At 40.1% G+C, this 24,209-nt stretch overlaps 1 protein-coding gene across 6 annotated transcripts in view; it reads left to right on the top strand.

The window, feature by feature from the left end:
- NDRG3 (NDRG family member 3) overlaps positions 1-24,209 on the top strand; it is a 72,393-nt gene that overhangs the window by 42,398 nt on the left and 5,786 nt on the right. For all 6 annotated transcript variants that reach the window (XM_042464711.1, XM_042464706.1, XM_042464708.1 and 3 more), the window contains exons 4-12: positions 14,726-14,831; positions 15,156-15,276; positions 16,048-16,110; positions 16,410-16,470; positions 17,515-17,601; positions 20,488-20,544; positions 21,662-21,765; positions 23,022-23,087; positions 23,990-24,041. In XM_042464711.1, the coding sequence (XP_042320645.1) occupies positions 14,726-14,831; positions 15,156-15,276; positions 16,048-16,110; positions 16,410-16,470; positions 17,515-17,601; positions 20,488-20,544; positions 21,662-21,765; positions 23,022-23,087; positions 23,990-24,041 (717 nt within the window). The remainder of the gene's footprint in view (positions 1-14,725; positions 14,832-15,155; positions 15,277-16,047; positions 16,111-16,409; positions 16,471-17,514; positions 17,602-20,487; positions 20,545-21,661; positions 21,766-23,021; positions 23,088-23,989; positions 24,042-24,209) is intronic.

Genomic DNA, 24,209 nt, shown 5'->3' on the forward strand with positions numbered 1-24,209 from the left:
GATCCAAACCATAGAATCATAAAATCATAGAGTTGGAAGAGACCACAGGGGCCATCCAATCCATCCTCTTGCCATGCAGGAACTCACAATCCAAGCATCCCCAATAGATGGCCATCCAGCCTCTGCTTAAAGACCTCCAAAGAATTAGACTCCACTCCACTCCGAGGCAGTGTGTTCTGTTAGGAAGGATTGAATTAGGGGAATTTTAATTAGCTCAAATATAACAACGCACGCACAGGATCGTGTCCCTATGTGTATACCAGAGGTCGCCTAGTCCACCCCCCAGAGAAAGAGACTCTGATACCAATGAGGTGCAATTAAACTATGAACATTTATTAAAGGCACACAACAAAAGGGATTACACTCTCTCTCTCTCTCTCTCTCAATGCTATAGCAAGGGAGGGGTGAGTTCGGGGAGTAAAGGAAGGAAGAGAGAGGCACCGTTAGGAATATTTACCTTAGACGTCTTCTCCAAGGAACTGGATGAGATGTAGGATGGATAGTGGGACACGGCTGTGGGAATGGAAAAAGGAAAGAGCGGGCCGCGGTGGCTTAAGAGCTGAGTTCCGGTGGGCAAAACTAACTTAGAGGCCCGGTGACAGTGAGCTTGGCTTCGCTCAAGTGATTTCAGCAGAGCAAGATGCTCTAGGAACTCAGGCTCGGAACGGGAAGCTCGACAAGCCCACTGAAGGGATGAAAACTCGGACCTTATATAGGGCTAAACCTGCCCTCAGGCGATGGCTTGCCTGTGAGACAAAGGCTTGATTGCTTGGGCTTTTGTCTAAGCTGAAAGCTACACAATGGTTACACAATGCAAGTGGTCTGACACTTTTCAGGAGAGCAGATACCTTGATGGCTGAGCCGTTAAGTTAATCACTGGCTCATTTAAGAAGGAAGCCACATCTATTGTCTTCCTTGTAGAGGTCTCTGCGAATCTGGTTTTGCAACTCCCAAAACTTCCTCTGAAAGGTTTAATTCTACCTTTCTCCTGAGACCATGCCTTGGCTACGTGGTCTGCTTGCTTTTAGGTTAATGGCGGCTTGCTGTGGGGTCAGTCAGGGGTCATAGCTTCAGACCGCATGGCACCCAAAATTTTATATAAAACCATACTCAGTAACATTTCCACCGTTGAATAGCTCTTACTGTTAGGAAGTTCTTCCCAATGTTTAGGTGGAATCTCTTTTCCTGTAGCTTGCATCCATTGGGCCATGTCCTATTCTCTGGAGCACAGAAAACAAGCTTGCTCCATCCTCAATATGACACCCCTTCAAATACTTAAACAAGGCTATCATATCACCTCTTAACCGTCTCTTCTCCAGGCTAATCATACCAAGCTCCCTAAGTCTCTTCTCATAGGGCATGATTTCTGGACCTTTCACTATTTTAGGCGCTGTATAGATGTGCTCTATTGGGTGCTGTCATTACGTGCGAGGGGTGGTGCTTCCTGATGCGCCTTGCCCCTCGCACATAACAATGACGTAAATATGGTGGTGCACTATACACATGGACACCGCCATTTTGACGTGACGGATGCCTAGCGTCTGCACGTCTCGGCGCCTTCATGACGCTGCAGGTGTGCCATTGCGACTTCTTTTTGTTGCGCGAGGGAGCCGCACGGTTTGTCTGCTGCGGCTCCCTCGCGCAACAAACGAGGGCGGCAGGAGACCGCCCTTTTGGGCGGTCTGTATCCCGCCTTAGCAACCCTTTTCTGTACACACTCCAGTTTGTCCACATTTTTTTTTAATTGTGGTGCCCAGAACTGGACACAGTATTCCAGATGAGGCCTGACCAAAGCAGAATAGAGTGGCACTATTACTTCTCTTGATCTAGACACTATACTTGTATTGATGCAGTCTAGAATTGCATTGCCCCTTTTAACTGCCACATCACACTGTTGACTCATATTCAACTTATGGTCTAGTACAGGGGTAGGCAACCTTTCTGAGCCGGGGGCCGGGTTGCTGTCCCTCAGACAACTGGGGGGCCGAAGCCAAAAAATAAATAATTAAATTTTAAAAAATAAATAAATTAATAAACCGGGACAAATGTAGGACAACATTTTCAAATGGTGGACACTTTTTTTAAAAAAGTGGAAGACACGCAAAAAAAAATTGCTGATTTTTAAAAAAATGTTAATATAAATGCATGTTTCTGAGGCATCTATAGACAATTGCCCCCCTTGCCCCTGCGCGCGAGAGGCCAAAGGCTCCGGCGGCAATCGGCGGCAGGACCGGGCTGGGGCCGGTCCCAAGGCCTCACCGGGCCGCATCCGACCCGCGGGCCGCAGGTTGCCTACCCCTGGTCTAGTAGAACTCCTAGATCGCTTTGACATGTAGGGCTTGAAAGGTAATAACCAACATGTTATACCTTGCCTGGAAACTAATTGGCAGCCAGTAGAGTGATTTTAATATTGGTCTTGTCACAACAGTCAGAGTCTCAGCCGATACCCCAAATACAATGGTTAGAGAGTACCTTGTAAAACATACTGATGGTTTAGCAGGTGGACTTGGCAGTCCCCCAGTTGCTGTGTGCATTTTTGCATATAAAACAAAATACCCTTTATTTTTTGTGCGAAGCATCCAGAGTCTGAAGTGTCAATAAAGCTTTGGGTGGTTCTGAGTCAGTTCTGTTGGCTTTGGATTGCAGAATGCATTATTTTGAGATGAACCCAAGAGAAGAGAGCTGAATCCAGTGCGTTAAATCCAATTCCCCAATTACACAGAGTTTGTTACATGTAGTGCTAGGGATTTTGGAAGAAAGGAAAATCAGTATGCTAACAGAAGGACCTGCTATATTTTAACATGTTGATGCACAACTTCATAGGCTTTTAATGAAGACAATAGTCTAGTGATGGGCCTGTCATAATTGCTTCAAAGTCATAAATAAGATGACAGTACCTGACAAGATTATACAGAGTAGAGGATTCGGCTTTTTTTGTTTGTTTGTTTTCAGTAGTAATGATGCTCAAGGTTCTATAGACACTTCTGGAATTGATTGGTTGTTTGTTTTTTTTAAAATATTAGTTTTCTTTTCCAGTGTTTGCTAAGTCGATACTACCAGTCCTGTGATTGGGAGCAGCATATTTTTCATATGACTTTGCAACTTTACTAATGTGAAAGGAAAATGTATGTATGCATGTATATGTGGCAAGTTAAGGCAAAGGGAGAGGGAGAGGGGGAGTGTTATGGCCATATTAAAAATTGTTTTGTCTGAGACTGATAAATTGAACTTCTGTCCAATATCCTTGCCTTGACAGAAATTGATTTTGCAAGAGGGAATACATAGCCAGGTGAAAAGAGAATATATTAAAACTCTTCTGGCACCTGTAACACATTTATAACAGTTGATTACATAATGAAACATTGTCCACAAAAGTCAAAAGTAGTTTCAAATAGCTGTTGGTATTTAGTGAGAATACTGTATTATGATAACCACTATTTGAGAAACTGTTAATTGATAAACATGTCAGAAGCTGTGAACTAAGGTCAGGGAATATGACTATTTCCAAATTGCGCTTGATATTTTACTGGAAGATTTACTGGATTCTCTTTTTAGAAACTCAAGAACACCTTGGTCACGTCTTTTGTAGCTGCCCTTCTATGAACATTTGTAGTAATTTGTTAGAAAGTGTGGGAAAGACATAGTCCTACTTGTCTCATCTGTCAAGCTGAATGAATATCAAGGTTTGGCAAAGAGTTTAGAAAGAATAGTCTTTTTTATTATGTTTTTACAGCTATGTTCAGAGGAAATAGAACAAGGAAGCTCTTATGTGGAAAACACAGCAATATGCTAATACATAACAAAGAAATAGTGATGCTACTAAATCACTACTGTACCTCAGTCTTCTTACAAAAGTAAAATAATAAAAATAGAATAGAAAAATAGAATAAATGATTACAGTAAGGGGACTGCAGCCCAAGATCAAGGAAGAGGTGGTAGGGAAACACTTTCAGGCCAGAGAAACTGCATAGAATCATAGAATCGTAGAGTTGGAAGAGACCGCAAGGGCCATCCAGTCCAACCCCCTGCCATGCAGGAAATCACAATCAAAGCATCCCCGACAGATGGCCATCCAGCCTCTGTTTAAAGACCTCCAAGGAAGGAGACTCCACTACACTCTGAGGGAGTTTGTTCTACTGTCGAACAGCCCTGACTGTCAGGAAGTTCCTCCTAATGTTGAGCATGCTGGGTTACTGAAGGAACTTGCAGCTGAAATATTAGAGCCTGTGTCTGTCATCATTGTGAACTCTTGGAAATAGATCAGAGCGGAAAAGATCTAGACCACTACTGAATAGTATCAATATCAGGAAATCCAAGCAACTACTGACTGGTCTAGGCTTTATGTCACTATCAAAAAAGATTCTGAGTCATTATGCAGTTACTTCAGGAACACTTAAACAAGAATGCTGTGCTTAGCAGGAACCACAATGGGTTTCTGAAAAACAAGTATGCCAGACTTCCCATCACACCAAGGCTCACACAGTTCAAACTTTCCTGGTTGTCTGCATAGGACTTTCAGAATTTTGAGGGGCAGGGGGCTGCACTGGGAGGGGGAGATTGGGAACTCCACTGTACTGAATTTACTTGTACGATGGGCCCTCCTTTTCCGTGGACTTGCCATCCATCTATTTGAGCACCCGCAGATGGCACGCCTGTGGGGGGGAAGGAGGAGGAGGAGGAAGGCAGGCAGGCGAGGTGGGAGGAAGAGGAGAAAGGCGTGGCACAGTGTGAGGCAGGAGGAAGAGGAGGAAGAAGGCCACGTGGCCACACCACCATTGAAGTCAATGGGACTTGAGCATCCATGGATTTTACATCTGTGGGGGGATCCAGAACAGGTCTTCCGTGGATACCGAGGGCCCACTGTACATCCCTAAACATGTCTTACCAATATGTGCTGATAATTTTGGTTTAGGATTTGTGCTCTCCCATACATTGACATTTATATTTGTAATCTATATTCTTCTTTTTTCTTGTACATTGTAGGCATGTAAGCTAGGAACTAAGATAAATGAAAGGCAAGCAAGCTGTTTTGTAATAGTTCTTAGTTACTTTTATTTGGTCTTTCATTATAGCTCAGTGATGCTGTGTCCACTAAATGTCTCTTTTTTGTGTTCCGCCAACTTCTTGTGTTCCCAGTACTATTCTTCTGTCAAATCAGGTTGTATATGGCAGCTAATACATGAACATACACATTTGTAGCACATGCTCTGCTACTTGCTACATGCCATACATGGGGGATTTTACCTTCTTTCTGTCAACACCTCAGATTGACAAATTGGCCTTGCTTTCCTTTGAATGTTTTTACAAGACCGTATGTCTTTCTGCTGCTGACTAGCACAAGCAAAACTATTTTATTTTGTTTTACCTGACAATGGAATTACTGTTTTTATAATGGTGCTGTACAGTGTAATAGTTATAAAATTGTTCTGGTTTCTTTATAATATGGATGGAAACCTTTTTTTGGCTCTGAACTGCTCTGAGCATACTATATGGAAAAATAGTGTACAGATTAAGTGATTGATGAACATCTGTTCAGATGTTTAAAAAATGAACAATAAGTAATTTCGTTGTTAATTGTCATCAAGTTGAGTTTGCCTTATGGTGACCCTACACATGAGAAACCTCTGCTCAGGGCCATAGCTTCCTTAATTGAGTGTATCTACCTATAATGCAATCTTCCAGTTTTCTTATTGCCTTCTACATCACCAAGCATTACAGTATTTTCTAATGAGTGATGTCCTCTCATGATATAGGCAAAGTACCGCAGTCTTAGTTTAGTCAACTTGGCTTCTAAGGACAGTACCAGCCTGATTTGCTCTTGGATCCATTTCTGTGTGTTTTTGGCAGCCCATGGTATCTGCAGAACTTTTCTTCAGCACCACCCTTCAGATTAATTTATTCTGTGCCTACCAGCTTTCTTCACTATCCAGCTTTCACAATCCTGTATAGAATTTAGAAATATGATGGCATGGATAATCCTGACTTTGGTATTCAATGATAAATCTTTACACTTGAGGATCTTGTCTAGTTGCTTCATAGCTTCCCTTCCAAGTCCTAGTCTTCTGATTTTTTGACTGAAATCATTCTGATTAATTACTGAGCCAAGGTATGGAAAATCTTGAGCTATTTCAGTATCTTCACCTTCTTTAAAGTGATCTGGCCATTATTTTCTGTGGCCATGGTTTTTGGTTTCTTGATATTCAGCTGTAACAATGCTTTTGAACTTCCTTCATCTTTATTAGTCATCATTCCAAGTCTTTGTTATTTCAAGGTGACAATATGGTGTCATCTCCATCTTCAGTTGTTGATGTTTCTTCCTCATTTTCACACTTTTTCTTCTACTCTAATCCTGCTTTAGATATGTTTATACTCAGTTTATAAATTAAAGGAAGAGAAAATGTACCTCGTTTGACCCTTTTGCCAATGGAAAACCACTCTGTTTCTTCACACTGTATCCTGACAATAGCTTGTTATCCAGAGTATAGGTTATGCAGCAAGATAAAATTGTGGTACACCAATTTTTTGTAGAGTAATCCATGTTTTTTGTTGTTGTTGTGGCTGACACAATCAAAGGCTTTGCTATAATTTATAACACATTGGTTCATATTGTGCTGTAATGCTTTGCTATGCTCCATAACCAATGTATGTTTGCAATATGATCTCTAGTGCTGATTCCTTTTTCTGAATCCAGCTTTGAAGTTTGGCATTTCTTGCTCCATTTAGAATAGAAGTCTTAGTTGTAAAATCTTGAGTATCACTTTGCTTGCATGTGACATCAATACAATGGTCCATTGACTACTACAATCCCCAATGTCCCCTTTTGGGGGGATTTGAGTGTCTGTTGAGTGTTTCCAGTCTGAGGGCCATTGTTCTGTTTCCCATATTTGTTGACAAGGTTTTCTTAGAATTTGGATGGAATCTGTCTCTACAGCTTGAAACAGCTCTGTTGGTATACCATCTGTTCATGGTGATTTAATTCTCCAGATTGTTCTTCCACTTCAGTTTCATTAAAAATTTCTACTTCAAGGGAATCTGTCATACTTTCTCTTTTGTGTAGTTCTTCAGTGTTCCATTTCCACTGTCTTTTTATTTTGTCTCATCCATGTCATCCTTTGTTGGTCATATAGCATTACTACTCTTGATTTAAACTTTCCTTTAATTTCTCAGGTCTTGTGGGAAAGGTGTTTTGTTCTACCTTTTTGTTGTCTTCCTTTTTTCTTTGCACTGATTTTTAGAACAGTTCTCTTTGGCCTATCTTCAGGTCTCTGAAAGATGAATTCAGAATTCTGGCCCTAATTCTGTTTTACTTTTGCTGGTGCTCTATCCCTAACTGCTTACAAAGTTTCAGCAGTCATCTAATGAGACTTTTCTTGCTTTCATCCCCGGATAGAGTCTATTTGTATTCTTCCCTGAAATTGTCCCTGATTTTTGTCCAGAGTTCTTGTGCTTCCTAGTCAATTATGCTTTGTACTGCAAACTGTTTTTCCACTCTCATGATTGGTTTCAGGAATAAACCCTTCTAGAACACGGCCTCATAGCCTGAAAAACCCACAAAAATTGTTTTTCCAGTGATCTTGAATTTCTTCAGGGATGTTCTGTAGAGTGCCTTTTGCCACTATGAAGTATATTCAGTAAAGTTTTGTTTAATTTATGGAGAGGAACACCTGAGTCAACCTATTTAGAGTTGGAGTGTAAATAAACATTTTGAGTCCATCTTCCAATCAGTGTTCTTTTGACAGAAAACAGATTCAACTTTGATCTCCTGACTCTGAAAAAAGGAATAGATTCACTTCTCCTAGTTACCCTTGTTTATGTTTATTCCTATAGCAGTGTTGTGTTCAGACTAATTTGCTAATTGTTTAAATAGCTTTGAAATAGTTTTTTGAAAGAATGCAGGGCTGGAGAATCATTCAGACTTACTTGATTAAAGGTGCCTTGATACCTAATAAAATCTACATGTAAAAGCTGTTTCACCTAAAATGTGATTTCTTGGCTTCTCAGACCAGTTTTCAGACTCTTTCCATATTATATATTCTAGGTTCATCTTATACTACTTCAGCAGTCTATTATGACAATTTAAATTTAGGTGAAAGACAGTATGGAAACTGAGCAGATTTAAACTAGGTAGCAGGTAAATGTGCTGATAAAACTGCTGACCAAATTTGTCCTTGGATGCATACTGGGTCTTTCAGGACTTTACAGCATTGGTTTGCATATTTATGTCCAGATAATGCTTGAATTTCACAACACCTCACTCTTAATTTACACCTTATTCTATTTATACAGAATACCATAGAAACCAGTTCCTGCTGGCATACCATGGTGTTCTTCTATTAATATGTCTGCACTGTGTGGGTTTAAATAATTTAGTTCAGTGTGCTTGTTTATAACTGAGCAGAAAGCTTTCCTCAATTTTTCTTTCAAAACATGATTTTTGGGACTGAAACCAACCATGAGAGTAATAGTATAATGAGTATACATCTTTTGCAGGGCAGGGACTTGAAAAGAATTATTAGTTTTCCATTCTTTTCTTTAACAATAGATAGCATGTAGGAAATGTTCTGCTATAGACACCTTGCTTAGAGGAAGGCTTATTCAGATATTACAGCTGACATGGGAAGTCTACTAGAAATGCCTCTGTGTGGATTTCTGTCTGGAAGCCAAAGCATCGAGAAGTCAGAGACCATGTGGTGCAGTCATATTTGCATGGAAAATGTCCATGCTGTGACACCAGTTCACATACTGAGCAGTGTTCCAACATTATGATCTCAGCAAGGAGCTGCAACTATGCAAGTGTATTTCCAAGAGCCTCCATGTGATGACTGTGATGTTTGAACAGAGTCTACGGTGGATAGGACAGAATTGATGGGGTTTTACAGAAGACAGGAAGCTTGGAACAGGAAAATGTTAATAGACAAAAGAAAGGCATGGGGGAAACAAAGCTGTGTTCCCCCCCCCAGAAATTTATTTGTTTGTTTGTTTGTTTGTTTGTTTATTTATTTGTATCCTGCTCTTTTCCCAGAACTGGGACTCAGCGGCTTTACAACATTAAAAAACAGTACCATTACAAACATAGAAAAAAAGTACATTAAAAGGGAATTAAATTATTACAATATTAAAACAGATAGTTATTAAAAGAATAAAACATATTTTAAAATATAAACACACACTCTCTCTCTCTGGTTTTTTTTTTTTTTGGTGTTTTTTTCGGGCTATGTGGCCATGTTCTAGATTTTCTTCCTGACATTTCGCCAGCATCTGTGGCTGGCATCTTCAGAGAATACTTGCCTGGAAAAAGTGGGTCTATATATACTGTGTGAGCCTGAGAAGGCAGGAGTGATTTGCATGTGTATTGTTCTGTGCTGATGGCTGACCTCAGCCTGGGAGGCTAATGCAAAAGAGGATTAATGTCTGTTAATTGGTGATCATTATCTGCTGGGAAAGCCCCTGACTCTGAATGGTTTCTCATTTGCATTTGCTGAGTTCTTATTTTGCTATTCCTCAGGACTGGTAGCCAAATTTTGTTCACTTTAAGGGTTTCTTCTTACTGGTTGAAATTATCCAGATGTTTATGGATTTCAATGGCTTCCCTGTGCATCCTGACATGGTAGTGGTTGGCATGGTCCAGAACTTCAGTGTTTTCAAACAGTATTTTATGCCCGGGATGGTTTGTGGCATGTGCTCTATCTATCTATCTATCTATCTATCTATCTATCTATCTATCTATCTATCTATAAATCAAAATGTTTTGAAATGGTACAACATCCCAGCCTGTCCTTATAACAATTCCTTAAAATCCTGTGTGAACAGGTACTGTAGGTCTTAACCTGCCGGAGGAAGGCCATCAAAGAGGAAGCCATTCTAATCTCCCTGGGCAGGGAGTTCCAGAGTCTAGGGGCAGCCACCAAGAAGACATGCTACAATCTTGGCTCTCTCTCGTGTCCCCACTGACCATGCTTGTGATGGCATTGGGATGGAGAGAAGAGCTTCTCCAGAGTCTCTCAGAGACCAGGCCAGTTCATACAAGGAGATATGGTCTGCCAGATAGTGTGGACCTGAGCCATATAGGGCTTTATAGGTAATAGCCAGCACCTTCAAAGAAAAGTTTTGGCATAAGGTATATTTTTGTTGTATAAGAACTAGACTGCTACTGCACAGTAAACTCATGTAGCCAGTGATGCTGGCTGCGTGAGGCAGTATGATGATTTCAAGTAATGCCTTGCAATATTTGAAAGTTAGCTGGTTTTTGAAAATGACTTTATTAACTGAGTGCATTGCCAAGATGGATTAGTATGCTGACCAAGAGATTGTAAAATTTAGCAGTTATTCCTTCTTCTGTCTGAACTGTGGTTGATTTAATTGCACTACAAAAATTCCCTTGCTGATAAGGAGCCAAGCATGCTGACCTCTTTCTGTGAATGGGTTTAAAAGCCAAATGGGTGAAAGAAAGCTTAAGACCCACTGAAATCAAGTTAGTTACTGGATTGGGACTGTGTGCAACTAGAATTGATTAGCTCTGGTAGATTATTTTTAAAAGGTTGGAAAAACTTTTGTATATAGAGAGTTGGCATGGTCCAAAAGGAAAACCTTTAAGTACCTTAGCCAAGTGGGACAGGACAAGAAAGCATCTTAAAAATAGAAACTTGGATTCTGTGGTAGATGCCATACAATTGCAGCAGTTCAACTTGGTCAAGAGTGATGTGGCTTGTCCTTGTATAGTACTGTAATGCTAAAGAAGCTGATTAAGGTCACACTTAATTTACCAAGCACAACAGAACTCCCTCCTCCATGTGCTTTTCTATGGAAAGCTTATTAGCAGAGCTTTAGTATAGAAGGATAGAAGTTTGCAGGCTTCCTACATGAAACCCTGAAACCATTGCCAAGACAATATGCACACTTTTTGAATTGTTTTGCTTAATCTCCATGTATTTTCCTCACACAATTTCAAACTAGTATTTTTTCCAGATAAAAAGACTAATCTTTATGAGATGTGGTATGTGCATTCAAAATTAGAACAGATACTGTTGATTTGTTTCTTAAGTTGTCTTTAAAATGTGTTCTTAATTAAACTTCTTCATCTTTTAAAAACAGCTTTGTGAATGTGGCAATCTGTAATTATATAGCTTCCTACAGAAAACAGTGAGCTTATTTCTTCCATCTACCCCTGCATAGCAAGCATCAGTTTGCTTATGCTTTAGCTGTGAAAGAAACACAGTCATCTACTACAGACGTCAGAGGTGTCTCTTGCTTGCCTCACGTGGCATGCATGTGAGACGTTTAAAACAGGCTGGTCTTGAAAAAGCAGTCAGGCTTCACACCATTTTCACCTAATGAATCTTCTAGGACAGGGTTGTTGTCTCTCCACAGATGGGGGAAAGGAAGGGATTAAAAGGGAGTTTGGTGCCATCTGCTGTTTTAAATACTGTCCAAATCTGATTTAGTTACTGTTAGTATACTTGTCCTAAATATTTTGGTGACATCAGCTCAAGTTCTGTGTTTTTGAAAAATGCTTTGTGTATTTAAATGGCAGCTACATGTCAGAACTTATAAGGATGTTGTCTTGTTGTATATTATGCACTAATTTAGTTAATTTGAATTTGCAGTTGTTGTTGTTGTTAACTGTCTTTGAGTCAACATCTCTAAGCCCCATTGTCCTCAACTACTCTGTTCAAATTCTTCGGGCTCAAATTTGGGGCCTCCTTGATTGTGTCTAACTATATGATATGCGATCTTCCTCTCTTTCTACTGCCCTCCACCTTTCCAAGCGTTATTGTCTTTTCTAGTGAGTCATGCCTTCTCATGATGTGGCTAAAGTACGATAGACTCAGTTTTGTCATCTTGTGTTCCACAGAGGTTTCAGGCTTGATCTATTCTGGGGTCCATTTATTTGTCACTTTGACTGCCCACAGTATCCTCAGCACTCTTCTCCAGCAGCAGATTTAAACTGTTGGTTTTCCTCTTACCTGCATTCTTCACTGTCCAGCTCTCACATCTGTACATGGAGATGGGAAGTACAATGGCTTGGGCAATCCAAACTTTTGTTAGGTCTAAATTAATTTTCCATTTTCTTAGACAATAGTGTAATAGCCCTGGTGGCGCAGTGGTTAAATGCCTGTACTGCAGCCATTCACTCAAAACCACAAGGTTGCGAGTTCAAGACCAGCAAAAGGGCCCAAGCTCAACTCAGGCTTGCATCCTTCCGAGGTCACTAAAATGAGTACCCAGACTGTTGGGGGCAAATTAGCTTACTTGATAATTAGCTTACTTGCTGTTCACCGCTATGATCTTTGGAATAGCAGTATATAAATAAAACAAATTATTATTATTATTAGTACCTGGAATGAGATAAAAAGGAGAGATAGTTTGGTATTAATCACACATCAGTGATTCCAAATCCTATGCTTAGTAGTAACAAAAGCTACTGAGAGGTTCAGCAGAATGAGCGTGGATTCACTGATCCTGGGCAGTTTCCAAGGTAATATAGCCCACTAAGGTTGTCTCAGTCCCTTAACCAGGCCTAAAGCCAGTTTGAAATGAATCTGGATAATCTATTTTAACCAGAAAATCCTGCTGTTGGCAAGCATACTCTTGGAACATTTTGCCCCAAAATGGAACATAAAATAGGCTGGCTGGAAATTCTCCAATACAGTGGAGCTATGTGTGCCCCTTTAATATAGAACCAGTTTTAAACATACAGGAATTATCCCTTCTCATAATTAAATATTTAGTACTGCCACCACCTACTGAACCAGTCTGCTTCAGGCTGTTTTTATAAGCCTAGATAGGCATTAAGCAAGTACAAAAAAGTGTTTATCTCCCCTCTCCAAGAATCCTGTCTGCATCCCTATGGTAAGATATATAGACTGAATATAACCATTTATTTCGTTCATTTTTATGCCATCTTTCTCCTTGTGGAGAACTCAAAGCAATTCACAAGAAGAATAAACTAAAATAATACTTCTCTTTTTATCCCTGTGACCCCCCCTTACATCTACATGTGGACATTGCACCTCCCCTAGATGTAGTATATGAATAAAAATAATTTGTTTAGTGTGTGTATTGTCATAATTCACCTACTATCTTAGCACATAGACTGATACATAGTCATATGCACACAGATACATAAACACACAGAGGCTTTTGCTTTTTCACATTTGCTGTATTTGCAGACTGACATTTCTTGCACCTCCCTTTGAACAACTATTCCCCTCCCACACATACACACACAGTTTGAGAACCACTGAATTAAAACCTAACAATAAAAATTTAAAGACAAAAATCACTACATTAAAACAGTGTAAAAGAATTAAAAAGAATTAAAATAATGAAAAGGGAATGCAAAATTTTAAAATAAAGCATGCGGAAGAAAATCACAATTATTGTGGACAGTGACAGTCATAAAAGAATCCTGCATCATAACTCGGAATCAAACCCTTGATGATGATGATGTTATGTGCATGAGAGGGACAATAACAAATAACAAAACCAGTTCTGCAACAATCTTTTTATCTTATAGGAGATTTGCCCCCCCCCCCATCGAAGTAGCATATTTTTATAGTCTTTGTTTAAGACTACAGCAAGCAAAGATTACCAGGGTTTTTTTGGTTGTTTGTTTGTTTGTTTGTTTTTGCGTTTGTTGTCTGCATTACATGAGTTCTGATAAGTGCTGGGGATAGAAGTCAGCCATTATTCAAGTCTATATTTTTCAAAATGCACTTTAATGCTTTCTCCTCAGAATGTTTTGTTTTAATGTGAAATGTTTTGCCCAGGGTACAGACTAACCTACTCAGTCTGTAGCTTTCTGATTTGCTGCCTTTGAACTGTAAGGTGATGCAGGGAGGGCTTCTACCATGCCCCCCATCAGCAGCATCATTTCCTCCATCTATCCCTGCTTCCCCTTAATCTTGAGGTAGTGTTCTGAGAAATTTGGAAGCTTTGTCTATTTTACTTAATCTTAAAAAATAAAAATTAATCATACTGTGTCCTTTTTCTTATGGGTCACAAAGTTACATACATTAATTTCATTTAATCTCTGTCAGACTCAAAGGAATGATGGGACACAGAAGAATACCTCTGTCCACTGCTGGTCCCCCCCTTTTTCCCCCTCCCTGTATGGCAAAACTACATTTCCATTACCAAGAGTCACATGTTTACATAAAAGCTATACCTCTGTATGGAAGCTATTCTCTCCTTTCTCATCCAAGAATCATTTACTTAAGATAACTAAAAACTATATAGAGTTTTCTCATGCATTAAGATGTTGGTTATAGGTTTGCCTAAAGACCAAGGACCCTTGTGATAGTTGGAAAAGCATCTGTATGCATTGCTTAGTGAGAATCCAAAGCATTCAAACCTAGTCCCCCCCCCCCCCCCCGCTGTGGCACCTAATATGTGGAATTTCCCCCCTTAAGATACCTAGCATCTATTTTTGCTATAGAAGCTTTGCTATCTGTTTAATCGGGGTGGGCCAGAATTTGTTGAATTGTGTCTGACATGGCGGGGGGGGGGGATTGTGGCTGCTGAAAAGTAATCTGAAATCTAACACTGTTCTAACTTGATGTTTTTAAAAGACTTTTTAGATAGTAATCTCTAATTCTTTATGTTTGTTAATAATTCTTCAATGGTTCATTAAATAATACTTCTGCTGGTAGGGGCTGATTGCTGACCTACCAGGATGTCCCTACAAGAATTGTGCTCTTTGTCAGGTTGGCTTTTCCTTTTGTAGGAACATGATATTGAGACATCATATGGAGTTGTTCACGTCACTATGCGAGGCACATCAAAGGGAAATAGGCCTGTCATCCTCACATACCATGATATTGGCCTCAACCGTAAGTTTTCTTACTTTTTGGTTACTCAAATCTATGTATTTTTGTGTATGTTTGTTTGTATATTTGATTTGTTTCCCCATTTTGAGTTAGGTAAAGATGCTCAAAGCAGCTAACAAGAACAAAACATAGGTTAAAAGAAAATCTCAGTAAAACCATTACATAAAAACCAACGGAGAGTAAGCAGAGGTGAAGAATAATGTTGTTTAAGTTTGACATGGTCACAATGTAGAAGGAGAAACTACTGTAACTGCTTTCTTAACTATGGGAATGAAAGTTCAAGTGCTGGAATGGAGTAGTTGGTCATACTCAGCCTTTCTCTTACAGATAAATCCTGTTTCAATGCTTTCTTTAACTTCGAAGACATGCAGGAGATCACCCAACATTTTGCTGTGTGCCATGTTGATGCACCGGGACAACAAGAGGGAGCACCTCCTTTTCCTTCTGGGTATGTGCAGTGGTATCCTTCTGATGAGCCTAAATATTCTAAACGCACCAGATCCCATCTGATCTTGGAAGCTAAGCAGGATTAGGCTTGGTTATTACTAAAATGGGAGACCACCAATGAATACCAGGTTCTGTAAGATATATTTCAGATGAAGAAACAGCCAAAACCAGCTCTGGGTATTCTGTGCCTAAGAAAACCCTATGAAATTCACAGGGTCACCATAAGTCGACCGGTGACTTGAAGGCACAAATACACATATCCCTCTGACCTTGAAAATGTATGGAATATTTATATAGGAATAGCATTCATTATAGATGTGGTTTGGCAGGTATAGGAATTCTGCTTGGTTCCTTATTCTTAAAATTCTTTGTTTTGTGATTTGGAAACAGGTTTGCTGTATCTGCCTCTGCAGAGAGTCTCTAATTATCTAGGAGAAACGGGAATATAAATAGACATGTTAGCACAAGTGAAAGTACACAGATAATTATTGCAGGGCACAAGTCTTTTATGAGCCACTTTAGCTTCTAAATTGTGTGCTTTCTGTTATACAAATTTCTGCTTTCTTTGCACAAGCTGCTGAATTGGCTCCCATGCTGGGAGAAAGGTGAGATATAAATAAAATAAAATAAATGGATTCATGATTATGGAATAGCTGAAATCTCCTTCACCATGTGGCCTTGGAATAAATTGTTCAGCCTTTGAGTTAGGGTTTGTCTATATTCACTGCTAGCAACCTCAGTTTTAATTGGCATTTCTTTCTTATGATTTCAGGTACCAGTACCCCACCATTGATGAACTTGCTGAAATGCTCCCTGCTGTTCTTACACACCTAAGGTAAATATGCTGAGTGACCTAGACTTCTCCTACATTCTTAGTTAAAAATTCTTAATAACTTTCCCCTAGTTCTTGCTCAGAAGGAAGGGGGACAACTCTGCTTACATTGCATTAAAGGCCAATGCTTGTCCTGTTATAGTTAGATTCCACATATAGAGTCCTTTTAGACCTTACCAGAAAAGACATATTGCTAAATGTGAGCTTCAGTTTGTTAGAAGAGGAACATCACTTGATCAAGAGGGTTGGTGCATAGGAGTAGCAGTGAAAAATGTTTTCATTTTGACTCCTTTGTCTTTCAGCTTGAAAAGTGTAATTGGTATTGGAGTTGGAGCTGGTGCTTATATCCTTAGCAGGTTTGCTGTAAGTAGCACTTGCCTTTGCTTTAACAGGTTAAATCCCTCTGTGTAATAAACCCCACAGAATACAAATGAGTGCAATGGTAAGAAGTACTGTAAAGGACAAACAGCCTGAATTATAAATCCCATTCCCACCCCGGAAGGAAAGAATTTCATTAGAAATTGATTAAAGGTATCAACATTTGATTCAAGCTGATAGAAAGGTCTTGGTAGTTTTCTTTTAATTTCTGGGAGGCAAAACACTCTGTTGAAATTAATTTATTATTTGTTAAGTACCAGGTATGTCTGTTAATCTGCAAAGGAATTTTGTAGCACCTTTGAGGCTAACTGAGAGAAAGAAGTTGATAGCATAACGTTACATAGATTTAAGCCTACTTCATCAGGTGCATAGAGTGAAGTGTTTAGGAACAGACCTTTATAGCTATGAATGAGCTGGTTGTATGTGTGAATAGCAACAGAAATGCAAAATCTGTGGCTATGGTGATGTGGTCACACTAGATTTCATCATACCACATTCCAATAACTCTCTCCCCCATTTATATGGTTATCTACTCACCTTGGCTTTAGGCAACATCTTTCCTCCTACTCTTGTCTTCCAGTGGCCATCTTAAAGCTGAACTTATCACCTCTTCACTGTAGCCACAAGTTTTGCATTTCTGTTGCTGTTCACACATACAACCAGTTCTTTCATAGCTATAAAAGTCTGTTCACTCTATGCATCTCATGAAGTAGTGTTACTATCTACAAAAGCTTATGCTACCAACTTCTTTCTCTCAGTTTTGAAGGTGCCTTCGCATGCTTATCCAGACTAACACAGCTATGTCTTAATGCCTCCTAATCTGTCAATGTTATTTTGTCTACCAAGCTACATTAAGGAACTTCTATCAGTAGAAGCCAAATATGCTTGCTTGTTTTCAGCCACCTTATAATCTAGGCTAGCCATTCATAATCATTCACCTTTTAAAGCATGCATATTCAAAAAAATTAAATTTAAGCATGTTTTATATTTTGGAATACACATGTTAGATTTTTTACCTTGTGTTTTTAGTTGAACCATTCTGACTTGGTTGAAGGCTTGGTGCTTATTAATGTTGACCCTTGTGCAAAAGGCTGGATTGACTGGGCAGCTTCTAAGGTAGGATAAGAGTGACTCCTTTGTAACAAAGATGAAAACGCATCCAAATTACAGCGTTACTAAGATTTTGTGGAAAATATTTTGAACTTATTTATTTACTGTATTTATACCCCACTCTTCAGCTAGAAAGGCTCTCAGAATACCTTACATATAGTTGATTAGACATTTGCCTGCCCTCAGGCATACAATCTAAAGAAGATATGGCACAAAAGGAAAAAGGAATCACAGTGGGAAGGGGAATAAACTTCTATAAAACCTGTATATTGGACATTCTGTTCTCTGTTTCCCTCAAATAGAACCCAAAGGCGACTGTAAAGAAGTATGCTCATCATAATGTAATGTATTTTGATTTATTATAGTGTAATTAATGATCTCCATCCTTAAAGCTGACAATAGAACAAGCATATGAAAAATGTCAGCATACATTTTCTAAAATGGCAGTACATGTGGGTGCAACACGCAGTGAAAAGGTACAATGAAATAGTGAATTAGCCCAGCATCCAGTATAAATTGCCACAATGAATATAAACCACATTGTGACAATTTATCCCTCATTCTTAAAGGCAGACAGAAGAATAGAAGGAATTCTCAATATGTAGTTGGCCCTCCGTATCCATGGATTAGAATAATAGAATCATAGAATGATAGAGTTGGAAGAGACCGCACAGGGCCATCCAGTCCAACCCCCTGCCATGCAGGAAATCCAATCAAAGCATCCCCAATAGATGGCCATCTAGCCTCTGCTTAAAGACCTCCAAGGAAGGAGACTCCACTACACTCCGAGGGAGTTTGTTCCACTGTCGAACAGCCCTTACTGTCAGGAAGTTCTTCCTAATATTGAGGAGGAATCTCTTTTCCTGGAGCTTGCATCCATTGTTCCGGGTCCTGTTCTCTGGAGCAGCAGAAAACAAGCTTGCTCCCTCCTCAATATGACATCCTTTCAAATATTTAAACAGGGCTGTCATATCACCTCTTAACCTTCTCTTGTCCAGGCTAAACATCCCCAGCTCCCTAAGTCGTTCCTCATAGGGCAAGTTTTCCAGACCTTTCACCATTTTAGTCACCCTCCTTTGGACACGTTCCAGTTTCTCAATGTCCTTTTTGAATTATGGTGCCCAGAACTGGACACAATATTCCAGGTGGGGCCTGACCAGAGCAAAATACAGTGGCACTATTACTTCTCTTGATCTAGACACTATACTTTTATTGATGCAGCCTAAAATTGCATTGGCCTTTTTAGCTGCCACAACTTGTGGTCTACTTGGACTCCCAGATCCCTTTCACATGTAGTTTCATTCAGCCAGGTGTCCCCCATCCTGTATCTGTGCATTTCATTTTTCTGCCCTAAGCGCATACATTTCTCTGTGTTGAATTTCATTTTGTTAGCTTTGGCCCAGCTTTCTAGTCTATTCAGATCATTTTGAATGTTGAACCTGGAGTATTAGCTATTCCTCCTAATTTGGTGTCATCTGCAAATTTGATAAGTATGCTCCCAATTCTGTCATCCAGGTCATTGATAAAGATGTTGAATAACACTGGGCCCAGGACAGAGCCCTGTGGGACCCCACTGGTCACTTCTCTCCAGGCTGAAAAAAAGCCATTGTTGAGCACCCTTTGGGTTTGGTCGGTCAACCAATTACAAATCCATGTAACAGTTACTTTGTCTAGCCCACATTTTACAAGCTTGTTTGCAAGAATGTCATGGGAAACTTTGTCAAAGGCCTTACTGAAATCAAGATATACTGTATCCACAGCATTCAAGCATCTATATCTTGAAAATACAGTGGTCCCTTGCCTTACGCAGGGGGTCCTTGCCACGTAAGGCAAGTTCTGCCTATTCTCAAGTCCCATTGAAGATAATGGGGCTCGTGCACACGGTGGTGCAGTGGCACAGGGCTTCCAGCGTAAGCTGAAAGCCGTGTAAAAGGCACTCGCGTATGACGCAGGCACAGTGTATTTTAAAATATATAAATTCCAAAAAGCAAACCTTGATTTTGCCATTTTATATAAGGGACAGCATTTTACTACACCGTTATATATAATGGCACTTGAGCATCCATGGGTTTTGGTAACCATGGAGGGGCAGGGTGCGTCCTTGAATAAAACTCCAGTGGTTATCAAGGGCCCACTGTATGAATAGGATAATAAAGATTGACATGTTGGGATTAGTCAGCTCTCCCATACAATACAGGGCAAATTGAATTCTCTGCATTAAGTACTGTCTTAAGCTTAATAAACTTGTAATTCACATGTATTAATACCTCATTTTAGAAAAATATTAAGTAGTGCTTTCTAGATTATAAGGGTCTTTCTTTGGTTATGCTTTGCCTCATATTATATATAATGTATGTAACATGATTAGTGCATATGTATTATATAATTGTATCTATATAATTGTATTGTAGATCCATGTCACCTTTGAGACTGACAAAGAAGTTGGAAGTATAGGTTTTGTGTTTTCTATCTTATATGAAGATATGTCAGGCTGCCTCATCAGATGCTGATGAAGTATCCTGATGTATTTATTCTGATACAAATTAACACAACTGTGCCTTTGAATAATTGTATTATGTGTATGTAATACAGCATGACAACAAAAGCTCATGCTACAATAAATTAATTGCACTTAAAGATGTCACAGGGATCCTCCTTGTGTCACTTAATGGGTTTTAATGTGAAGCTGAAGGCTTTCATGGCCAGCATCCATATTTTTTGTGGGTTTTACAGGTTATGTGGCTATGTTCTAGAAGAATTTATTCCTTTTGATGAAGCAAGGAATAAACTTTTCTAGAAAATGGCACATGGCCCGAAAAACCCACAAAAAACAATTACGTTTTAGTTTGCAACTGTAAATATAAATACCTGAAATTGAGTGTTTCTTTTCAGTTTTCAGGATGGACAACCAACATTGTGGAACTTGTTCTGGCTCACCATTTTGGTCATGTAAGTCCATTGCAATATCTAATAAGGAAAATGCTAACAAATACAAAGAATGTGAAATATAGTAATGAATTGCTATTGTTCTTACCCTCAATTGTTTGCAAGATCATAATAGTTTCCTAAGTTTTTTGGGATGGAGTGCGTAGGAGAAATATGTTGGTCTGTAGAAGAAGTATGTTGACATTCTTCCTCCCTAAGTATTCTATAAAGTTTAGGTATGGTTAAAGATTCCAGCAAGGAGGTATTCTATGTGTCTATAGGTTGCAGTTACAGGTTCAAGTAATCTTTCATAGGTGGGTTACAGACTGCCCGTTTGGGGCGGCCTGCACCCGCCCCTTTCCCCGGTGTATCGGGGCCTCAGCTGCCAGGCCGGCAGCCTCCAAGGCCCCGATCCGCCGCTTTGCAGGCTGCAGGGAAGCGGCAAAAGGCCGCTTCCCCGCAACCTGGAAAGGGGTGTCCTTGGGGCTTGAAGCCCCAAGGACACCCCGTGGCGGCAGGGAGGAGGAGAAAGGGGCCGCTTGGCCCCTTTCTCCCTTGCGTCGCTGGGCGCAGCCATCTGAAGGCTGCGCCCAGTGACGCAAAGCAGGAAGGAGCTCCGAAACGGAGCTCCTTCCAGGATCGCGCAAAGAGCGCACTATACGCCACGGTGTGGCCTCAGTATGTCACAACGGCCGTGATGTATTGATGGCGGCGGCCGTGTGGAATGGCCGTCGTCATTTTGTGCGCGCGGAACGCGTACTAGGGTTAGTGGGGTGCGGAAGCACCGCCCCTTCCTAACCCCAGTACGCGCTCTGCGCGTACTTTAATGGCGGTCTGTAACCCGCCATTATCTCTCTTCTTCACATCAAACATTTTGTACAAAGCCTTTCTAATTCTCAGCTTTTATAGTTTAAAGTTTCAGGGCTACACTAGGTTTGACAGTAGGAGATCTATGGCAGGAAACAACTGGAGGTCTGTTCACGGATCCTCTGTTGTCAGTCTAGTTGTACCTGTAGCATGATTTACCAGAAACTCAAGAATACGTTGCCTTTTTGCCTTTACAATGTCTACCGAATTGTATTAAAATAGCATGGCATCTGATAGTATTTACCAAGGCATCTGATTTGTCATTTTTCACTAGGAAGAACTGCAAGCTAATCTGGAGCTGATTCAGACTTACAGACTTCATATTGCACAAGACATCAATCAGGAAAACCTTCAACTCTTTGTCACTGCCTATAACAGGTACATGACTGCATTTGGAAGGTATAGAAGCCTATTTGTTTCTCCCACTCCTCAGCTTTGAAAGTTGAACTAGTATTCCAGCAGTAGATGGTGGAATATGTTGGAAGAGGCCAATATGTTTATCGTCTACTGCAAAACACAAATTAAGTTGTACTTCTCAAGAACTTCTCTCATATAAAATCCTCCAGAGAATTGGTCTCACCAAATGCCCTTCCTTATTTTGATTGCTGTCTTTTGCCCTGTGAATCCTCTGCTGCTATTCTAGTGGATAGCTCTCCCTTGCTTCATCAACATTTCTTGTGATTAATTCTTATTCCATTTTTTTTAATTTTTGGAAGCAGCAATTGCAATAAAATTCTCTTCTAAGGAAGGGATGATCAGAAAGGAACTTTCTATCAAGCCAAATGTGTTAAGACAAAAGTGCAGATCTACAAACAAATTTGCTAATAGCTTCTTTTTTTAAGAAAGAGAAGAAGAGTGAGTTTGTGTGTGACTCGTTCATTAATGCACATTCACGCAGACACAACATTCTTAAAAAGAGAAACTATTATATGGCCCGTTCCGCACGGGCCTATAGTACGTGCTCTGCGCGTACTAGGGTTAGAAAGGGGCATCACTTCCTGATGTCCCTAATCCTAATACGCACAGAGTGCGCACAAAATGACAGTGCCCATTCCACACGGGTGCCGCCATCTTGACGTAGCGGATGCGTTGCGTCCACACATCGCGCGGCGCAAATGACGCCGCAAGTGCGCCATTGGCGCCTCACAACGTCATAAGCGCGCTGCAACAAGAAGCGCCATTTTGGGGCTTTTTGCAGCGCGGAGGAGCCACGCGGTTTGGACGCTGGGTCTCCTCCACACTGCAAATGGTGGCGCCGGCAGACTGCCCGTTTTGGGCAGTCTGTAACGCGCCTATATCACCTATCTTATGCCCAATCTAGGTGATGACAAGCACACCTGACTTCATGAAGTAACTTTGTAGATTCTCTGACCTTGTAAATACTTGTAAAATCCCTTATAGTAAGATATCTCTATTCTATTATTGAGCTGCTGGCTCTTTTAATGTTGGTAAATGCAGGGCTTAAAGACATCCATTTTGTTTAATCTATGTTCGTGTCAATTTTTTTAAAAAAAGTTTAATCCAAACTTAATAGTTCTGCAGTTGTGTACTTTGTGTGCATGCCGATTCCAGAAGTCTGTTTTCCAGCTGTGTACTTCCCAGTGTTTGACAGCACTTCTGCCTTTGTGTTCTAGCCGCAGAGATCTGGACATTGAGAGGCCAGTCCTGGGTGCAAATGGAGAGGCAGGAAAAACACTCAAGTAAGTTAAGTCTTAGGTTCTTTCTTAAAATTCTGCAGAATTCCCTGTTAAGTTTAGCATATCTTATTTCTACAGCTATCCCAATGTCTCCATACCCAGAACAATGATGTTATCCATATTTTTCTCCTGCTGAGCAAGTTGGATCTATTGTCCTCTCCACCCTTTCTAATGATTTTAAACAAACCTATTTACCATGGAGTCTTGTATCCACCTTCCTACTCTCCACATTCTTTAGGCAGATTAATTGCTTTTATTCTTGTAGCATCTCCCTCCCTCCCTCCCTCTCATTCTATCTCTTCTGTACAGATGCACACACACAGAAAAATCAGTCTGTTAATCATATAGGTACTGCTCACACATTTATCCAAAATACATTGGGGAAAAAGTTGAAGAACTGCTACTGTGGGATGGATGTTCAGTGTCACAAGCCTTCCATGAACACGTGCAGTGTCAAGCTGGATTCCGTCCTGAAAAGTGAAGAAATAGTTCTTCCCTAATTCCACCTTAGGAAAGACTTGTACACATGAATAAGATGTGAGTTTATTCCCCATCATCTTCACTCCTCAACATGTTTGAATGCAGGCTGATATCAGAAGTTAGTGATTTAATACAAAACTGTAACATGATGAAATAGTTGAAGATCTTGTGCATAGTACATGAAGTCATGTGGATTGTAGTAGAGCATTGTTGAAGACTGACATGTGCAAATATAGGGCATAGCCTATGAATGGACAGCATATAGTGGGATCTATGGCATGGTCTGAGTTGCTTTACTGCAATGCTGTGCAGCCCTAATGTTAAAATAATGGTATTGTTATGATTAAAACTAAGCAGCAATAATGACAACAAGAGTTGCTGTTGAATGTATAGGCTACAATTTGTATCTTGTGGCTTTTATATAGGTGCCCTGTCTTATTAGTGGTTGGGGACAGCTCACCTGCTGTTGAAGCTGTGGTAAGTGTGCCAGATTATTTTGCCCTGTATGCCTTCATATAAATATTTTCCTTTTGGTTGCATCTTGTGCAATGTCAATGGAAATGATCTCAGCAAATTTTCCTGTGCACTTGAAAATCATACTTATGAGGTAGGAGATATGTTTCCTGACCATGAATGAGGATAAAA

This window comes from Sceloporus undulatus, chromosome 4 (assembly GCF_019175285.1).
Source record: "Sceloporus undulatus isolate JIND9_A2432 ecotype Alabama chromosome 4, SceUnd_v1.1, whole genome shotgun sequence".
Classification (NCBI taxonomy): domain Eukaryota; kingdom Metazoa; phylum Chordata; class Lepidosauria; order Squamata; family Phrynosomatidae; genus Sceloporus; species Sceloporus undulatus.